General features: G+C 42.2%; 1 protein-coding gene across 1 annotated transcript in view; it reads right to left on the bottom strand.

Annotated features, from left to right (window-relative positions):
* mprip (myosin phosphatase Rho interacting protein) overlaps nucleotides 1-16,133 on the bottom strand; it is a 63,016-nt gene that overhangs the window by 35,552 nt on the left and 11,331 nt on the right. Inside the window, 4 exon segments of the mRNA XM_061705445.1 lie at nucleotides 675-849; nucleotides 972-1,056; nucleotides 2,689-2,840; nucleotides 14,417-14,482. Of these exon segments, the coding sequence (XP_061561429.1) occupies nucleotides 675-849; nucleotides 972-1,056; nucleotides 2,689-2,840; nucleotides 14,417-14,482 (478 nt within the window).

The following is a 16,133-nucleotide window of genomic DNA, read 5'->3' on the forward strand; positions in this document are numbered from 1 at the left end:
GACATGCTAATGACATTAGCACCGATGTTACGTTAAATTATAACCCATCAAACAACACACACGCGGAGCAGCCCAGTGTTATATAAAAAACTTTTTTTGTACAATAACTATTTCTGAGGACACGAGAAACAATTACACGCCTGCATTTAATGCATCTCTCTTCAGCGTGTGACAAAGGAATGCGACAGATTACACGGATCGGGGGTTCATGGCATTCAGGTGTACACAACAGTGTTTTAAACTAATACACTCAAATATAGAAATATGAATGCATATGTTAAAACATAGGCGTAAACTAACTCATCAAAAACATGTTTCTATACTTTTTCTATCGAGGGGGAAAAGAAAAATATGTGCTGGTTTTCACATTACGTATGTTATCCTGTATTTTTAAACATTGCAATATATATCGCAGGGTTAAAGAAAATTGCAATGTAAATTTTTTTTCTAATATCGTGCAGCCCTAGTATGTAAAGTATATACAGTATTATGCATGTTCCACCGATTCACAACGTTTTATGGCCATCAGTAGGGTGATTTTTGTGCAATCCTGCTAAGTAACCAACAGTAACCTACGAACCAACAGTGGTGAAAACAATAACTCTCACCTTTATACTTTTGTGGATACGTTTAGTATTACATGCAATTTTTCAAATGTGTTTTATTATTTTTGCCTGTTATGTGTGGTGGTGAAGATCCCAAGGGCAGCTCAGCAGGGGCCCATACTGTAGCACTTTCAGCCTCTCTTTGGTTCAGCTCTTCCTGCCAGATGATGGAAGTGGAGTCTGGAACTTTCTCTGCCTCAGGGATACCCAAGCCAGTCACTGCTACTTTGGCTGGCCCTGGCTCCTGTGTGGAGGAAGGTAAAATAAAAGCAAGACACGCTTAATATGGAAATGAAAGCACCTACTGCACCACACAGCCAATTGCTCATTTGCAAAAAAAACTACATAAAAGGTGAGAAGGCCTACCTGGGATGTTGTAGGCTCCACCTTGCGTTTCTTCTTCTGGTTCTGTTTATTGGTGCGAGGATACACAACCAACTGTTCAGTCCATCTGAATGAAGGTTGACAAGTGTGATATTAAACCTCATCCCACAACAGAAACACAAAAACAACAAAAAGGCTGGGCATTGTTAAGAACATCACAATTCGATTTGATTTAGATTCTTTAGGTTGTGATTTGATTCAATATCAATTCTTCAGGGTTGGAATTCGATTAAATATTGATTTAAACGTTCTGATATCAATTCAGTAAGTAAAATACACCAAAATTGAATGAAATTTTGACAATTTTCTATTTATCTTTGATCCCGTGTAAACATATCTCGTATGTCATGCCACCTTTTTTTTTAAGTGCGTCTTAACTTAAATGTTTATCTACTCTTGGGAATTGTTAAAATTAAACAAACACTTAGTAACATAATTAAAAGTTAAAAAATACAATTTCTTGTTAAAATTAAAAAAAAAAAAAAAAAATTACATTTTAAATCCAACACAGGGCTCTACACTGACTTTTCCATTGGTAGCACCGGACCTAGGGATGGGAAGTGATAAATCGGATGATTCCAATTCCACTTTTAGATACTGCTTAAAGATTGGATTACTTATTGATGCTCGAATTGATTCTCATATGCATAGTGAGGGGGAGGGAAAAAAAACAGCCACAGGACTTTCAATAGATTAAATAAAATAATTAAATGAATAAAATATCCCACATCCCAAAAACATGCGTGGTAGGTTGATGGAAGACTGTAAATTGCCCGTAGGTGTGAATGTGTGTGTGACTGGTTGTTTGTTTCTATGTGCCCTGCGATTGGCTGGCAACTGGTTCAGGGTGTAACCCGCCTCCCGCCCGAAGATAGCTGGGATAGGCCCGTGACCCTAGTGAGGATAAGCGGTAATGAAAATGGATGGATGGATTCTGGTTACAATATATAATGTCAAAATCGTAGAAAAACGAGTAATGTGCCACAGCACATGTTGGAAGTTCCTGCATTGTAAGCGCACCCTGAACGCATCCAATATAACTTGTAGCAAGCATGTGATGTATGTTCTTCTGCCCTCCCTGACCATGTTTTAAGCTGCTAAATGACAGCCCATTTGGAGTTTGCTGTAAAACTAAACGCACAACAAAACAAAAACACATTGTAAATTTAAACAGACTTTTTAAGATGGCGAGCTCAATGGAAAACCCTATTGAGGGGCTAGCTAAAATTAGCATTCATGGGTGGGATTTACCTTCAAATCACAAATATTCACACACAAACGCCGTAGTAACACATAGAGACAGGTAATAAAATAATATTCACAGGCATATATTCGTCCTAATCTGTGAAAAACAAGTTTAATAAAGTTCTATCGTGACGTTCTTCTACTCTTAAGCTTGCAGAAACATGTAGCTCCGTGCATGCATTGCACCATACTGCCCCGAAGAGGCCAAGGGAAACTTCCGGTCGCAGTTTTTGGCAGGGTGTAGTTTAGCGTCCAAGAATGCACTGCTACAGTTAAAATTACTGTATCACGTTTTGACTGCGTTAAAATGCATCTTTAATGTGTTATTTTGTACAGACCGGGTTTAATAGTTAAAATGCTGTCGTTTATAAATGAATCGATACCGAATTGCAGGGGGTACGAATTGTAATGCATTGATGAATCGATATTTTTAATAACAGCCTAGACTACATACCCATTAATGATTTCTTTATTCTCTCCTCTGATGAAGAACTCCTGTTCTGGAGTGATTATGCACAAAGAGTTCTTCTGGCCAGTCTTCGGTTCTGCATCGATGACATCCGTACACAGGTTCATGTTCACTGTACCCTGAGGGAGTGTAGTTGGCTAAAGGAGAATAAACAAGCAAATGGTCACTGCAACAAAGCAACAAAGAATGACAACAAGGGTAAAACATGAACAAATATGGAAAGAGTCGAAACAAGAAACAGGCCAGGGATGGGTGACTGACCAACAAAATAGTGATAACACCAGTATCATGTTTCGCATTGTGAAAATACAGATCTTAAAGAAAGCATTCTTTTAGTGCCACAGAAAGTTTCACAGCAAACCTCTTTCATCAGTCTTTTCATTTTCACTAGCAGATGTCAGGGTAAATCACATTTGTGGCGCTTATCAACAGATTACCACAGCAACTGCACAAGTCATTTCAGTTGCAGCACGAACAGGGGGGGGGAGCCATGAGATGCCAAAATAAAGCTGCTTTGTGAGTGTGATCATCTGTCCAGTTCAGTCTGTTTTTAAACATTCAACAGCACGGAAGCCTCAAATACTTCCCAACAAAGATACAGTAAGCAAACCTGTGAACTGTTTTGACACAGCTATGTTTTGTGAAACAGGATAATACCAGTAAATGTAATATTTTTGATGATGGCACAAAACCCCCACAAACATTCTCTGAGTCTGCTCTAAATCCTGTGGCTCTGTGACGAGGCTTTGTTGGGTTATGGCTGCTACAGATGTAAAACAGGTGCTGGGTTGCTTTTTAGCTCCTTTTAAGGCCAGCGAACACAGATCAAACTTTATTAAGATCTGCCTGAAACCCCCCAGGGACTGCCAAATATGGAAATTACACACCGCCTCTAGAACTCCGACCCTATGGAAGAATTTCCTCCGCTTAAAAGGGACAGTCAAGCCTGAAAATAAGTAGCAGTAGCTGTCAAGTGTATAGAACCCTTCAGTGCAGTAAAACTAACTACAACCCCAATTCCAGTGAAGTTGGGACATTGTGTTAAACATAAATAAAAACAGAATACAATGATTTGCAAATCATGTTCAACCTATATTTCATTGAATACACTACAAAGACAAGATATTAATGTTCAAACTGATAAACTTTATTGTTTTTAGCAAATAATCATTAACGTGGAATTTTATGGCTCCAACACGTTCCAAAAAAGCTGGGACAGGTGGCAAAAAAGACTGCGAAAGTTGAGGAATGCTCATCAAACACCTGTTTGGAACATCCCACAGGTCAACACGCTAATTGGGAACAGGTGGGTGCCATGACTGGGTAGAAAAGGAGCTTCCCTGAATTGCTCAGTCATTCACAAGCAAAGATGGGGCGAGGTTCACCTCTTTGTGAACAAGTGCGTGAGAAAATAGTCCAACAGTTTAAGGACAATGTTCCTCATCGTACAATTGCAAAAAATTTAGGGATTTCATTCATCTACGGTCCATAATATTATCAAAAGGTTCAGAGAATCTGGAGAAATCACTGCATGTAAGCGGCAAGGCCGAAAACCAATATTGAATGCCCGTGACCTTCGATCCCTCAGGCGGCACTGCATCAAAAACCGACATCAATGTGTAAAGGATATCATCACATGGGCTCAGGAACACTTCAGAAAACCAATGTCAGTAAATACAGTTTGGCGCTACATTCGTAAGTGCAACTTGAAACTCTACTGTGCAAAGTAAAAGCCATTTATCAACAACACCCAGAAAGGCCGTTGGCTTCTCTGGGCCCGAGCTCATCTAAGATGGATTGATGCAAAGCGGAAAAGTGTTCTGTGGTTCGACGAGTCCACATTTCAAATTGTTTTTGGAAATTGTGTACGTCGTGTCCTCCGGGTCAAAGAGGAAAAGAACCATCCGGACTGTTATGGACGCAAAGTTCAAAAGCCAGCATCTGTGATGGTATGGGGCTGTGTTAGTGCCAATGGGATGGGTAACTTACACATCTGTGAAGGCACCATTCATGCTGAAAGGTACATATAGGTTTCGGAGAAACATATGCTGCCATCCAAGCAACGACTTTTTCATGGACGCCCCTGCTTATTTCAGCAAGACAATGCCAAGCCACATTCTGCACGTGTTACAACAGCGTGGCTTCGTAGTAAAAGAGTGCGGGTACTAGTCTGGCCTGCCTGCAGTCCAGACTTGTCGTATTTTACGCTTCATAATGCGCCACACATTTCCATGGGAGACAACGGCTGTTGAACGGCTGTTGAACGGCTGAAGCTGTACATCAAGCAAGAATGGGAACGAATTCCACCTACAAAGCTTCAACAATTAGTGTCCTCAGTTCCCAAAGTTTATTGAATGTTGTTAAAAGAAAAAGTGATGAACCGTAATTTCTCGTGTATAAAGCGCATTCTTTACCCCCCAAAAATTGTCAAAAGTCAATAGTGCGCATTATACATAGGTATAGGGGCAAATGGAAACAACATTCACGATTTATAATGTATGCCGCCATCTAGTGGTTATGAAAAAGCTGTACACTTTCATTCCAAAATGCCACCACCACCTAGTGGATATAAAAAAGGTGTTGCCTACACTTTCATGACTGCATATATTTACAGTTACTGCTCATAAATTTACATACCCTAGCAGAATTTGTGAAATATTTACTGATTTATTTATTTTTATTTTTTTGACTGATGACTGAACAACAGCCATCATTAATTTCTTTATGGTATGTATCGACAGGCAGATCGGTGCAGCGTCTGCAGTGATGTGGACTTTGTATGGATCCGTTGTGGTAGAGAAGGAGCTAAGCCGGAAGACAAAGCTCTCGATTTACCGGTCGATCTATGTTACTACCCTCACCTATGGTCACGAGCTGTGGGTCGTGACCGAAAGAACGAGATCACACACGAGATACAAGCGGCCGAAAAGAGTTTCCTCCGCAGGGTGTCCGGACTCTCCCTTAGAGATAGGGTGAGAAGCTCGGTCATCCGGGAGGATTTCAGAGTAGAGCCGCTGCTCCTCCACATCGAGAGGAGCCAGATGAGGTGGCCGGGGCATCTGATTCGAATGCCTCCTGGACGCCTGCCTGGTGAGGTGTTCCAGGCACGTCCCACCGGGAGGAGACCCCGGAGACGACCCAGGACACGCCGGAGAGACTACATCCTTCGGCTAGCCTGGGAACGCCTCGGGATCCCCCCGGAAGAGCTGGATGAAGTGGTTGGGGAGAGGGAAGTCTGGGCGACCCTGCTTAAGCTACTGCCCCCGCGACCCGACCTCGGATAAGCGGAAGAAAATGGATGGATGGATGGTTATGTTTTGTTTAATGATAATGCTTTTCTGAAATGCTTGACCGTTTAATTTCATCCATCCATCCATTTTCTGAGCCGCTTCTCCTCACTAGGGTCGCGGACGTGCTGGAGCCTATCCCAGCTGTCATCGGGCAGGAGGCGGTGTACACCCTGAACGTGTTGCAGCCATAAAATTCTAAATTCATGATTATTTGCTAAAAACAATCAAGTTTATCAGTTCAATACAAATCATTGTATTCTGTTTTTAAGTTGAACACAGCGTCCCAACTTCATTGGAATTGAGGTTGTACATCTACAGTAATACTGTATCTGCATAGCATGCTCTGCCACTTCGGGGTTAGCTTCTGCCCTTTTCAGATATAATTCACAATATTGTGATGTACAGGAAGTTTCTCGATTTACAAACGAGTTCTGTTCCTATGTTGGCGACGTAACACGAATTTCCGCGTAAGTCGGATTTCACCGTTAAACTCAGTCGCATGAGTGAGACGGGACTGTGAAGGAGGAAGGAGTGCGCGCAGGTGCGAGTGTGTACAGTGGCAAGTGTAGTGACGGCGACCGGGGAAGAGTAGCGATTAGCGGAGGATCCGTGAACGTTGAATGTGCAGAGGAGCTAATAAAGCCATTAAAGCAGCAAATCGGTGCTTGGTGACTTTATTGTTGCCGCCACCCGGCTCAGCTGTGCAACGAAAGAAGGGAGTTAACCCCTGCGTCTCCCGACCACGGTCAGGTGACCGTAGCAGGAAAGGTTAACACTTCGTATAAAGAAACTAAAATACATTAAAATCAATTTAAAAAAAAAAAAGATTCTGTACTTACCATTACTGGTGAGAGTGTGAAAAAAGGAGGGAGAAAAAGGCAAAGATACTCCCGGCGCACAAACACAGACAAGCACTATGCACTAGCTAAGCAGAAACACTATGGTGCTGGGGACAAAATGGCGGACGAGGCACGGGCGTCGTAAAGTCGAAACGTCGTAGGTCGAGTACGTGGTAACTCGAGGACTTCCTGTATATACAAATGTGTAAGTAGCTGTTAGACAGTAAATATTTGTTGTAACCTATTACTAAGACAACAGATACCGTTCAATAATTCACTGATTAATCACATAACTTCCCACTTTCCAAAAAGCACCTTAACAAAATACACCACAACAATTTAGAGCCAAAATAAATATTACCAATGGCCATTTGACCAAATGTTTTGATTGACTTTGGAAAAAGTAACAATAAATGCATCTTTCAATTAGTTGAGCCTGAATCAACAACAGCGCCTCTAATGGGTGTAGTCAAGGAGTAAACCCCATTTTGCCTCAACTGCTTCAATTAATCAACAATAACTCACCAAAATCCGCCAAATTCTTAATTATTCATGACATAATTAATCAAAATGGCACAAAACTTGACAATGAATTATTTAGCATACATGTCACATTTCATCTGCAAGTTCATGTAGTGTGGTGAATGCCTACCATTGGCTGAAAGCCAAAATGGACACAATGCTATGAAAGGAAATTTTCATAGGATGAGCCAAAGGCAAGTCTCAAGAGTCTCCCACGTCAGGCTGTGGCGAGAACATTGCTTTTTTATGGTGCCGAGGCATAGTACTGTTCATCAAAACCTTTCACAGGAATTGACAGTCTGGCTTCCCCTTATGGTGGAGGGTTAGGCCTTTTAAAGATGAAAATGTACCAATGGATCCCAGAAAGATGAATTCTACATTGGGCTTTAACAGATTGGTTTGATAAATATTTGTATGTCCAAGGACAGACACGGCTTTGAGAGGAAATGGTCGCCTTCTCGTTTCCCATGTTCACATATTTATTTATCTTTTAAAGATTCTGGGGTGGTCTTACTTGACTTCCATTCTTTTAAGATAAAATCTGTATCTCCGTGTCATACAAGTCCATTTATGGCAATTTTATTACTGGAATGTGTAAATAAGGTGCGCTTACAGTATTTTTCACATTTATGTTGCACGAGCACCCTAGCATCAGCTGAGCTGCTTGCTGTGGCAGGCCTTGTGTGGAATGTCTGGGTCTGAAGCATATCTAACGTTTTCTTTTGTGGTTTTTAGGAGCTAGAATTCTCTTTTTCTTGGTCTGTGATGCTGGGACTGTATGCTTACCAAATAAGGGCATTGAAAGAGGAATGCTGGTTTCAACAGAAGAGCATCTTTCCTTCCATTCGTTATGAAAAGACTCCAGGTTTTAAAGAGGTCATTGCTTCAGTTCACATCCTGCTATCTACTGGGTGCAAAATAACAGGTGATGTCATCGACTCCCTGGACCTTTAATCTTCAAGATGATACAAATGTTTAAACCACCGACAAGGGAAACAAGCCCCTCCTCCGACCTGGCTATGAGTAAAAAAAGCTATGACAAACTACTGTAGCCTGAGTGTAAGTAAAAGCTTGTATGAAACAAAATGAAAAGCACAAGCTAACCGTCTCTTAATCTCTCTGCTGTCCCTATCTAAGAGAGTTTCTCTGCTTATCAAGCTTTAGGAAACAACACAAAAGTAACAGATCACGATAATCCCTAGAACACTGCTGTACTCGCTTTTCTTGCACCCCGTAGTCCCCCTTTCCAAGAAGTCAAGGCAGATGACCATGTGACTATGTTCCCTGGCTATACGTACAAACCCTAACCCTAACCGTATTATGTTTATATTTATGTTTAACACAACGTCCCAAGCGGCACGGTGGCCGACTGGTTAGAGCGTCAGCCTCACAGTTCTGTGGACCGGGGTTCAATCCCCGGCCCCGCCTGTGTGGAGTTTGCATGTTCTCGCCGTGCCTGCGTGGGTTTTCTCCAGGCACTCCGGTTTCCTCCCACATCCCAAAAACATGCATTAATTGGTTCCTCTAAATTGCCCGTAGGTGCGACTGTGAGTGTGAATGGTTGTTTGTTTGTATGTGCCCTGCGATTGGCTGGCAACCCGTTCAGGGTGTACCCCGCCTCCTCCCTGATGACAGCTGGGATTATATATAAAAAATAAATTTAAAGCTTCTTGAATGGAATACTATCACATAATGTATGTTTATAAATAAAGTAGGTCAGACGTTTGTGATGTAAAGTTGCTTTCACAGATCAGAACTAAAAAATAATGCACCAAATTTTTAATGCACACTTGAAAACAGACCACATTACAGTGTATGCACACTAAAACTATTAGCACAGTCAATATCAATTGACATGCTGGTAAAGAGGATGGCATTCACTGTTCAACATGGACAATAGTTCTACACACTTTCACACCATCAAAAGGTACAGCAGTTGTCAAATAAACGGCCAAAAAGAAGCAGATTTACCACGTTATGCTGAAGAGATTGCAGGGGCACCCCAAATATAATAATAATTTACAACACAAGAATGAAAACTGGAATCTGGTGTCTGCTTGGATCCAATCTCAAGCGGCATTTTCATCAAGGGGGCTGTTCAGGTATGGTTCAGATTGGTAAATCCTGATCAGATTTACACAGTGGGTACGATGGTGATAGGTGCAACAGCTATGTACTTTAATAGCATTACACCAGAGCTCTGAAACAGCATGAAGACACACCGATTAATTAATGGAACGCAACATGGTGCTGTGTGCTGACAAAAATCCTCTCTGTTATAGAACATGATTTTGAATCGAGTTTTGTTTTCTTCCCATTCCACTTACCACCAAGATGGAAGTGGGGTGGTCCAAAAAATACGCACTGTACCGAACAGAACCATAGTGCTTGGTAGAAACAAGGCTCCACATAACACTGTACATGAAAAATATACATAAACATACCATGAAAAGTAAGGAAATTTGTGTTTAACATATTTCTTTGTTGTAACAATGTTTCTTGGCGATGAATATCATACTGTTGGAGAGCCTATATATTTACATTTTTGTAAGGAACACATTTGTAAGGAACATGCATACAGTATGTGGGATGGCCAGTATTTGGGTTGTACCCAGGAAAAATTTGACAAATCTCCTCTGCCAATGCCAAAACAGCTTGTTTTGCTGTTACCAGTGACTCTTGTTTTGATCTTTGGTACCTCCAAGCGCTGCCAATCTGGTGCCTGATTAGCACAACCTGTGAGCATGGGCCCTGTTAAAGTGGTCAGGTGTCTGCTCCAAGAATCGAAATGCCACATTTGACTGATTTGGATGGGGCTGGTGCGAAGAAGATGAAACCGCAGGAAAACCAATTCCTCACCATGTCAGCATTTAGGTATCGTAAACTGTCTTCCAGAGATTTAGTGTATGATACGGCTGACAGCTGCCTGCATCAATAATCCGGAACAGACTGTTTGCAGCCATATCTCCAGTCTCATAGGGCGCCAGGAGACTATGACTATGAACATGTGAAGGAACGTTATGTTTAGCGATGAGTACAGATTGTGCCTATGGCAGTTGGATCGTAGGATCAAAGTGTAATGAGGACACAGAGAACGCTGATGCCTGCACACATGGCGTACCATCTTTTGGTGGAGGCAGTGTGATGATAACACACTACGCCGCCAGGAACTCAAATCCTGCAGTGCCAGACGTGTCCCCCTGCTTAAGCCAGTACATGTCCAGGCCTGTCTGAAGTTTGCTAGAGAGCATTTGGATGATCCAGAAGAGGATTGGTCATATGGTCAGATGAAATCAAAACAGAACCTTTTTGTAAAGACTCAACTTGTCATGTTTGGAGGAGAAAGTGCTGAGTCGCATCTAAAGAACACCATACCTACTGTGAAGCATGGGGTGGAAACATCATGCTTTGGGGCTGTTTTTCTGCAAAGGGACCAGGAGGACTGATCCATGTAACGGAAAGAATGAATGGGGCCATGTATCGTGAGATTTTGAGTGAAAACCTCCTTCCATCAGCAAGGGCATTGAAGATGAAACGTGGCTGGGTCTATCAGCATGACAATGATACCAAACACACTGCCCAGGCAACAAAGGAGTGGCTTCGTAAGAAGCATTTCAAGGTCCTGGAGTGGCCTAGCCAGTCTCCAGATCTCAACCCCATTGAAAATCTTTGGAGGGAGTTGAAAGTCTGTGTTGCCCAGCGACAGCCCCAAAATATCACTGCTCTAGAGGAGATCTGCATGGAGGAATGGGCCAAAATACCAGCAGCAGTGTGTGAAAACCTTGTGAAGACTACAGAAAAAGTTTGGCCTCTGTCATTGCCAACAAAGGGTATATAACAAAGTACTGAGATGAACTTTTTTTATTGATCAAATACTTATTTTCTACCATAATTTGCTACTCAATTCTTTACTTGTTAGGTCAAGCAGAATGGAAAATCTGTATCCCGTTTATGCTGGAACAGTTTTACTGCGTCCCAGTTTTTAAGCTTCCGCTGTGGTATTATAATTTAGGTTTATTGAGAATCAGACTTGATCAGTCGAACAGAACAAAGTTTCGAGAAGGGAGAGAGAAGACAAAAGACAAAGCACTAATTGTAAACAGGATGAGAGAAGTAAATCATTACATTATCTACAACAATGAAACATTAAATATGAGTGTTGCATGGGCTGTAGTGCTACACCCTGTGAGGGAAGGACAGGACAAGATAGAACAGGACAAGGACAGGATGCAGGGCAAGGGTCGTGAACCCGACTGTACAACTGAAGTGTGGTGGCATTAATTATGTGAATTATAAAAGTCTATAGGACGAGAGTATAAGTGAGGGGATACACAAGCGATTTTCATATTCATGAGTTATTTGTCGCAGTAAGTGAGTGACCCCACACCCAGTGAAAGAGTACTAGGGGTGTGTGTCTGCGGATACATACAAGTGAATTGATACCATTTTACATGCACAACGACTGACAGAAGTGTCCTGTAATTGCTGTGGCCGCACCGCGGGGGCTGAGGACCCCACCCACCCAATCAATCGAGGGGAGGGATTGGGCCCAGGGATCCACCCGAGAACAGCCCGGCGGACGGGACACGTCCCACACCGAGGGACCCAGGGCGGTCCGCCGGCCCCACCGAGGCGCCCCGACAACCGGTCACCCAGTGGGGGCCACAGGGACCCAATGCCACCCCCCCAGCCATCCACCCCACCCACCGCCCCACACGCCCCGCCAACCCACCCCAGGAGAGCAAGACGCCCCCCCGACAAGGGAAAGATACGGGGGGCGGGGTGAACCCAAGGAGTAGCCGCGGGCAATGAGAGGTCAGCCCCAACACCAAGCAGTCATCCAGCCCGAGGGGCCCGGCCTCAGGAGCATCCGCCATGCAAGTAAGTACGGCTATGGCTGGTATTGTCTGGGACACCACAGAGTGGAGTTTCCTCTCAATTCTTTTGGGTCATTTCCGGTAGCCGTTTTTACTTTCCTTTCAGTAACAAGGAACAAAGCAACAACAATGGCGACCGTGGAACAGTGTCTGCTAGAACAAATGGGCCTGGATGACCAGCTGATCCATTTAATTATGCTGCACAATTGATCAAGGCACCGGCATAGATGGTATGTAGAACCAAGTGCCCGCTGAGTACGTCATCACAGCATGTGACTAAATCGGACCAATCACGAGAGATGATCTCCACGGCGTACTACGCGTAGCAACAATTTTTGCCGTGTGCGCGTCAAGCTACACAGAGGGGGCGGGCCAATTCGTCTGTCACGTGATGCAATGTGGCCGTTGTCAAGCGCGCGACTAAAAAGAGGCCTTTAAAGTTCAAAAAGTCAGTCAGCGCTCAGCAAGCAATGCAAATGTTAAAAAATGAATACAAATAAATTTAAAACATGCCCGTGTGCTCCTAGCTTGAATGGCACCATGTGCGAGATCCCCCCCCCCATGGCTCTTAACAACTGTTTGTTTGTGTGTGATCTATTTAAATAATTACTTTGATATTTGAAAATATAAATATGTAATGTATTTTGCTGTTTATTTTATCATTATTATTATTTATTTTTTTAAAGTGCCATAAACCAACAATTCTCAGAGACAAGTGGTCTTTTAATGTGTGAAAAAAGGGTTAGACAAATGTCATTTTATAGAATTAGGTTAAGTCAACTCAAAGTTCTTTATAATGTCTACATAAGCAAAGGCTAACTATTGCATTGTTTCCGCACAAAATGGAATTGTATCGAATAATCATATCGCTACCATACTGAACCGTATCATATCGTTCTGCCCTTAAAGATGTTTTTGAATCAAATTGTAACCTGTGTATCTAGATATGTATCGAATCGGCATTGAGTATCGGCCAGAGATTCCCAACCCTAATTGCCATTATCTGAGTATCACCACACTAGTCACGGTACACTTTCGTTGCTCAATGACTCCCCACACTCATGTTTTTATGTCCAAAATGTATATTTCGTCATAGTGGCTGTTTGTTGTCATCCACCAAACACCAAAGAAGAGTCAGTGGTAACAGCAACAACAGATGTTTGACATCAACAGAGAAGAGGCTGGCAACTTTTTCTTTTCATGGGGGCAACTCACATAATCAGCTCTGCTGCTCATTCCACAAATACATGTTCCTTACAAAGGTGGTACAATTTAAATCTACCAAACACAAATGTCCTTATTTTTTGCGGTCAGTCTAATATTAGATCCACTTTACAACTACAGATTAAGATTGTTAACCTTGTAAAAGCATATCACCCAGTATATTATTGACTTGACTAAAACCCTTGCTAACTCTACAAATAATTTAACTGTATTACTGCCATAGCATAATCATTCCTGGTACCACCTTGGCTCTGCAGAACATAGATGAAAGTGGATGAAGAGCAATAAACTAGGTTACGATATGATCAAAAATGTAAGAGACTGTGTGGATGGGTGTGGTATAAGAAATCACAACTGCCCCCATTGGAGGCCTGAGTCATTGGGCAAACACGGATGAGCCTGATGACATATAGACCATTAAACGTGCCTTAATATGCGCTCCGAGAATTTGGAGAGTTCTGATCTTAGGCGTCCAGAACATTTTCCTGACCCAGTTTTCCTGCCTTGTGGAGTACATGAAAGGACTAGAGTACAATGAGACTGCTAGTTTTGGAATCATTGTTACAATAAGAGGAAAACACAACTGCACACCAGTCTGGGTGCCACTGGAAACAGAGTGGAAACATGTATGCACTATTGTAGTCAATGGCACACAAATGTGACTTGATAACATCTGACCTTCAGCACCGCACTGTCTAGTCTGACTATTCAGAAGCTTTGCCATCATTTTATACAAAGACGTCCTCCTAAACTAAACCATGACAACTCTTCAGCAGGACCTATTTGTATGAGAACTGGTAAGTCCAGATATTTAAATTTCATGCATTTTTATCCAAACTGTGCGCTCCCAGTATTTACACTGAAGCCTTACCAGCTAGTACGTAAGGACCACTTTTTCCAGACTATCAACACAAACACGTGAAACATTTACTTCTATAGAGGTGAGCATTTTAGTACTTACTGATTCATCCAGGGCGAAGCGCAGACAACCATGTTCGTACAATACAAAAAATCTCCGTTGCCATTTCTGTTGGAAGAAATAAATATGAGAATATCATCCACAGTAGAGTAGACATGCTGACATACATAAAAATGTAAATACAGTATACAGATTGGATCGGGAGTAGATTTTGATAAGGCCAAGCCCTAACAACACACGATTAGTGAACATGATTGACTGTTGCTGGTAGTTTCGCTTGGGCAACAAAATTATTTGTTGGACAGCTTTCATTGGCTCGACCAATACTCTGAACAATGGGAAAATTCAAGTAGTTCTAGATTTACACAAGTTGGTCTTTGAGTGACATTTCTATACAACTGCAGATTCCAAGATAATTGGTTAAAAGAACTGTACAAGTTCTTTGGATCTGTCACCAATTTACCTTGGTCTGAAAGAAAGCCCAAATTGTCAAAAGGAAATTGGTGAGGATATCCAGGAACTACCAAGGCTCAAAATGTCTGAAATCAACACCTTCAACCTTGTCTGAAATGTAAAGCTGCCCTCATGGTCAAGCCAATACCTTCTGGAAAAATGTTGGGTCAGACGAGACAAATCCGAGCCACCGTGGCAAGAAAGTATGTTTACAGGAGTCAAGATGAGGCTTAAACAAAGAAGATTGTACGAACTACCTAGCATGGTGGCTGTAGTATCACACTCAGGGGGTTGTTTTTTTGGAAATGGTACTGGTGCACACAAGTAGATGGAATAATGAAGGACATAACCTACAAATTTACCACTATTAATAGAGGTAACATATTTTTACACATATGCCTATTAAGAATGGTCAAATGTTAAATCATTCATTTTGCATACCGCTTATCCTCACTAGGGTCGCGGACGTGCTGGAGCCTATCCCAGTTGACTCTGGGCGAGAGGCGGGGTACACACTGAACCGGACGCCAGCCAATCGCAGGGCACATATAACCAAACAACCACACGCACTCACATTCACACCTACGGGCAATTTAGAGTCTTCAATTAACCTACCATGCATGTTTTTGGGATGTGGAAGGAAACTGGAGTACCCGGAGAAAACCCACGCAGGCACGGGGTGAACATGCAAACTCCACAAAGGCAAGGCCGGATTTGAACCCAGGTCCTCAGAACTGTGAGGCAGATGTGCTAACCAGTCGTCCACCGTTCCGCCTGGTCAGATGTTACTTTGTAAAAATTGCCTGTGCAAGTAATAAAGTTTTTATGAAGGTGACAGTTTGACCTTGGAATTAACCATTAGTATGGGGGGACTTTAAATTTCCTTGTAATTTACCTTAGACAATCCAATATCTTCTGTAACATTTACCATTGAATTCAGGTTTTATAGCTTTAAGGAGGGGTCACCCGATCAAATCTTTGAGATTGGATATCAGTCCAATGTCAGCAAAAAACGAGTATCAAATCAGATCGGACTGGATCTAAAATCTCAGATTTGACCACTCTTATACAAGCAGTCCATTATATGCTCCGCTCCAGCCCTTCTATCTAGCAGCACCCGGACTAGCATGCATAGCCCTCGTGATCACAACAATAGGTTGCTCATGTACTACCATAGTAGCAAGGAGTAACACTAAATGTTGCTTGCTTAGTCATTAATTGTTGAAGTTCACTGTAAAACTACATACACATAACAATAGAATTACACCTATTAAATTTTTAAATACAACCCCAATTCCAATGAAGT

Source organism: Phycodurus eques, chromosome 19, assembly GCF_024500275.1.
Source record: "Phycodurus eques isolate BA_2022a chromosome 19, UOR_Pequ_1.1, whole genome shotgun sequence".
Taxonomy (NCBI): Eukaryota; Metazoa; Chordata; class Actinopteri; order Syngnathiformes; family Syngnathidae; genus Phycodurus; species Phycodurus eques.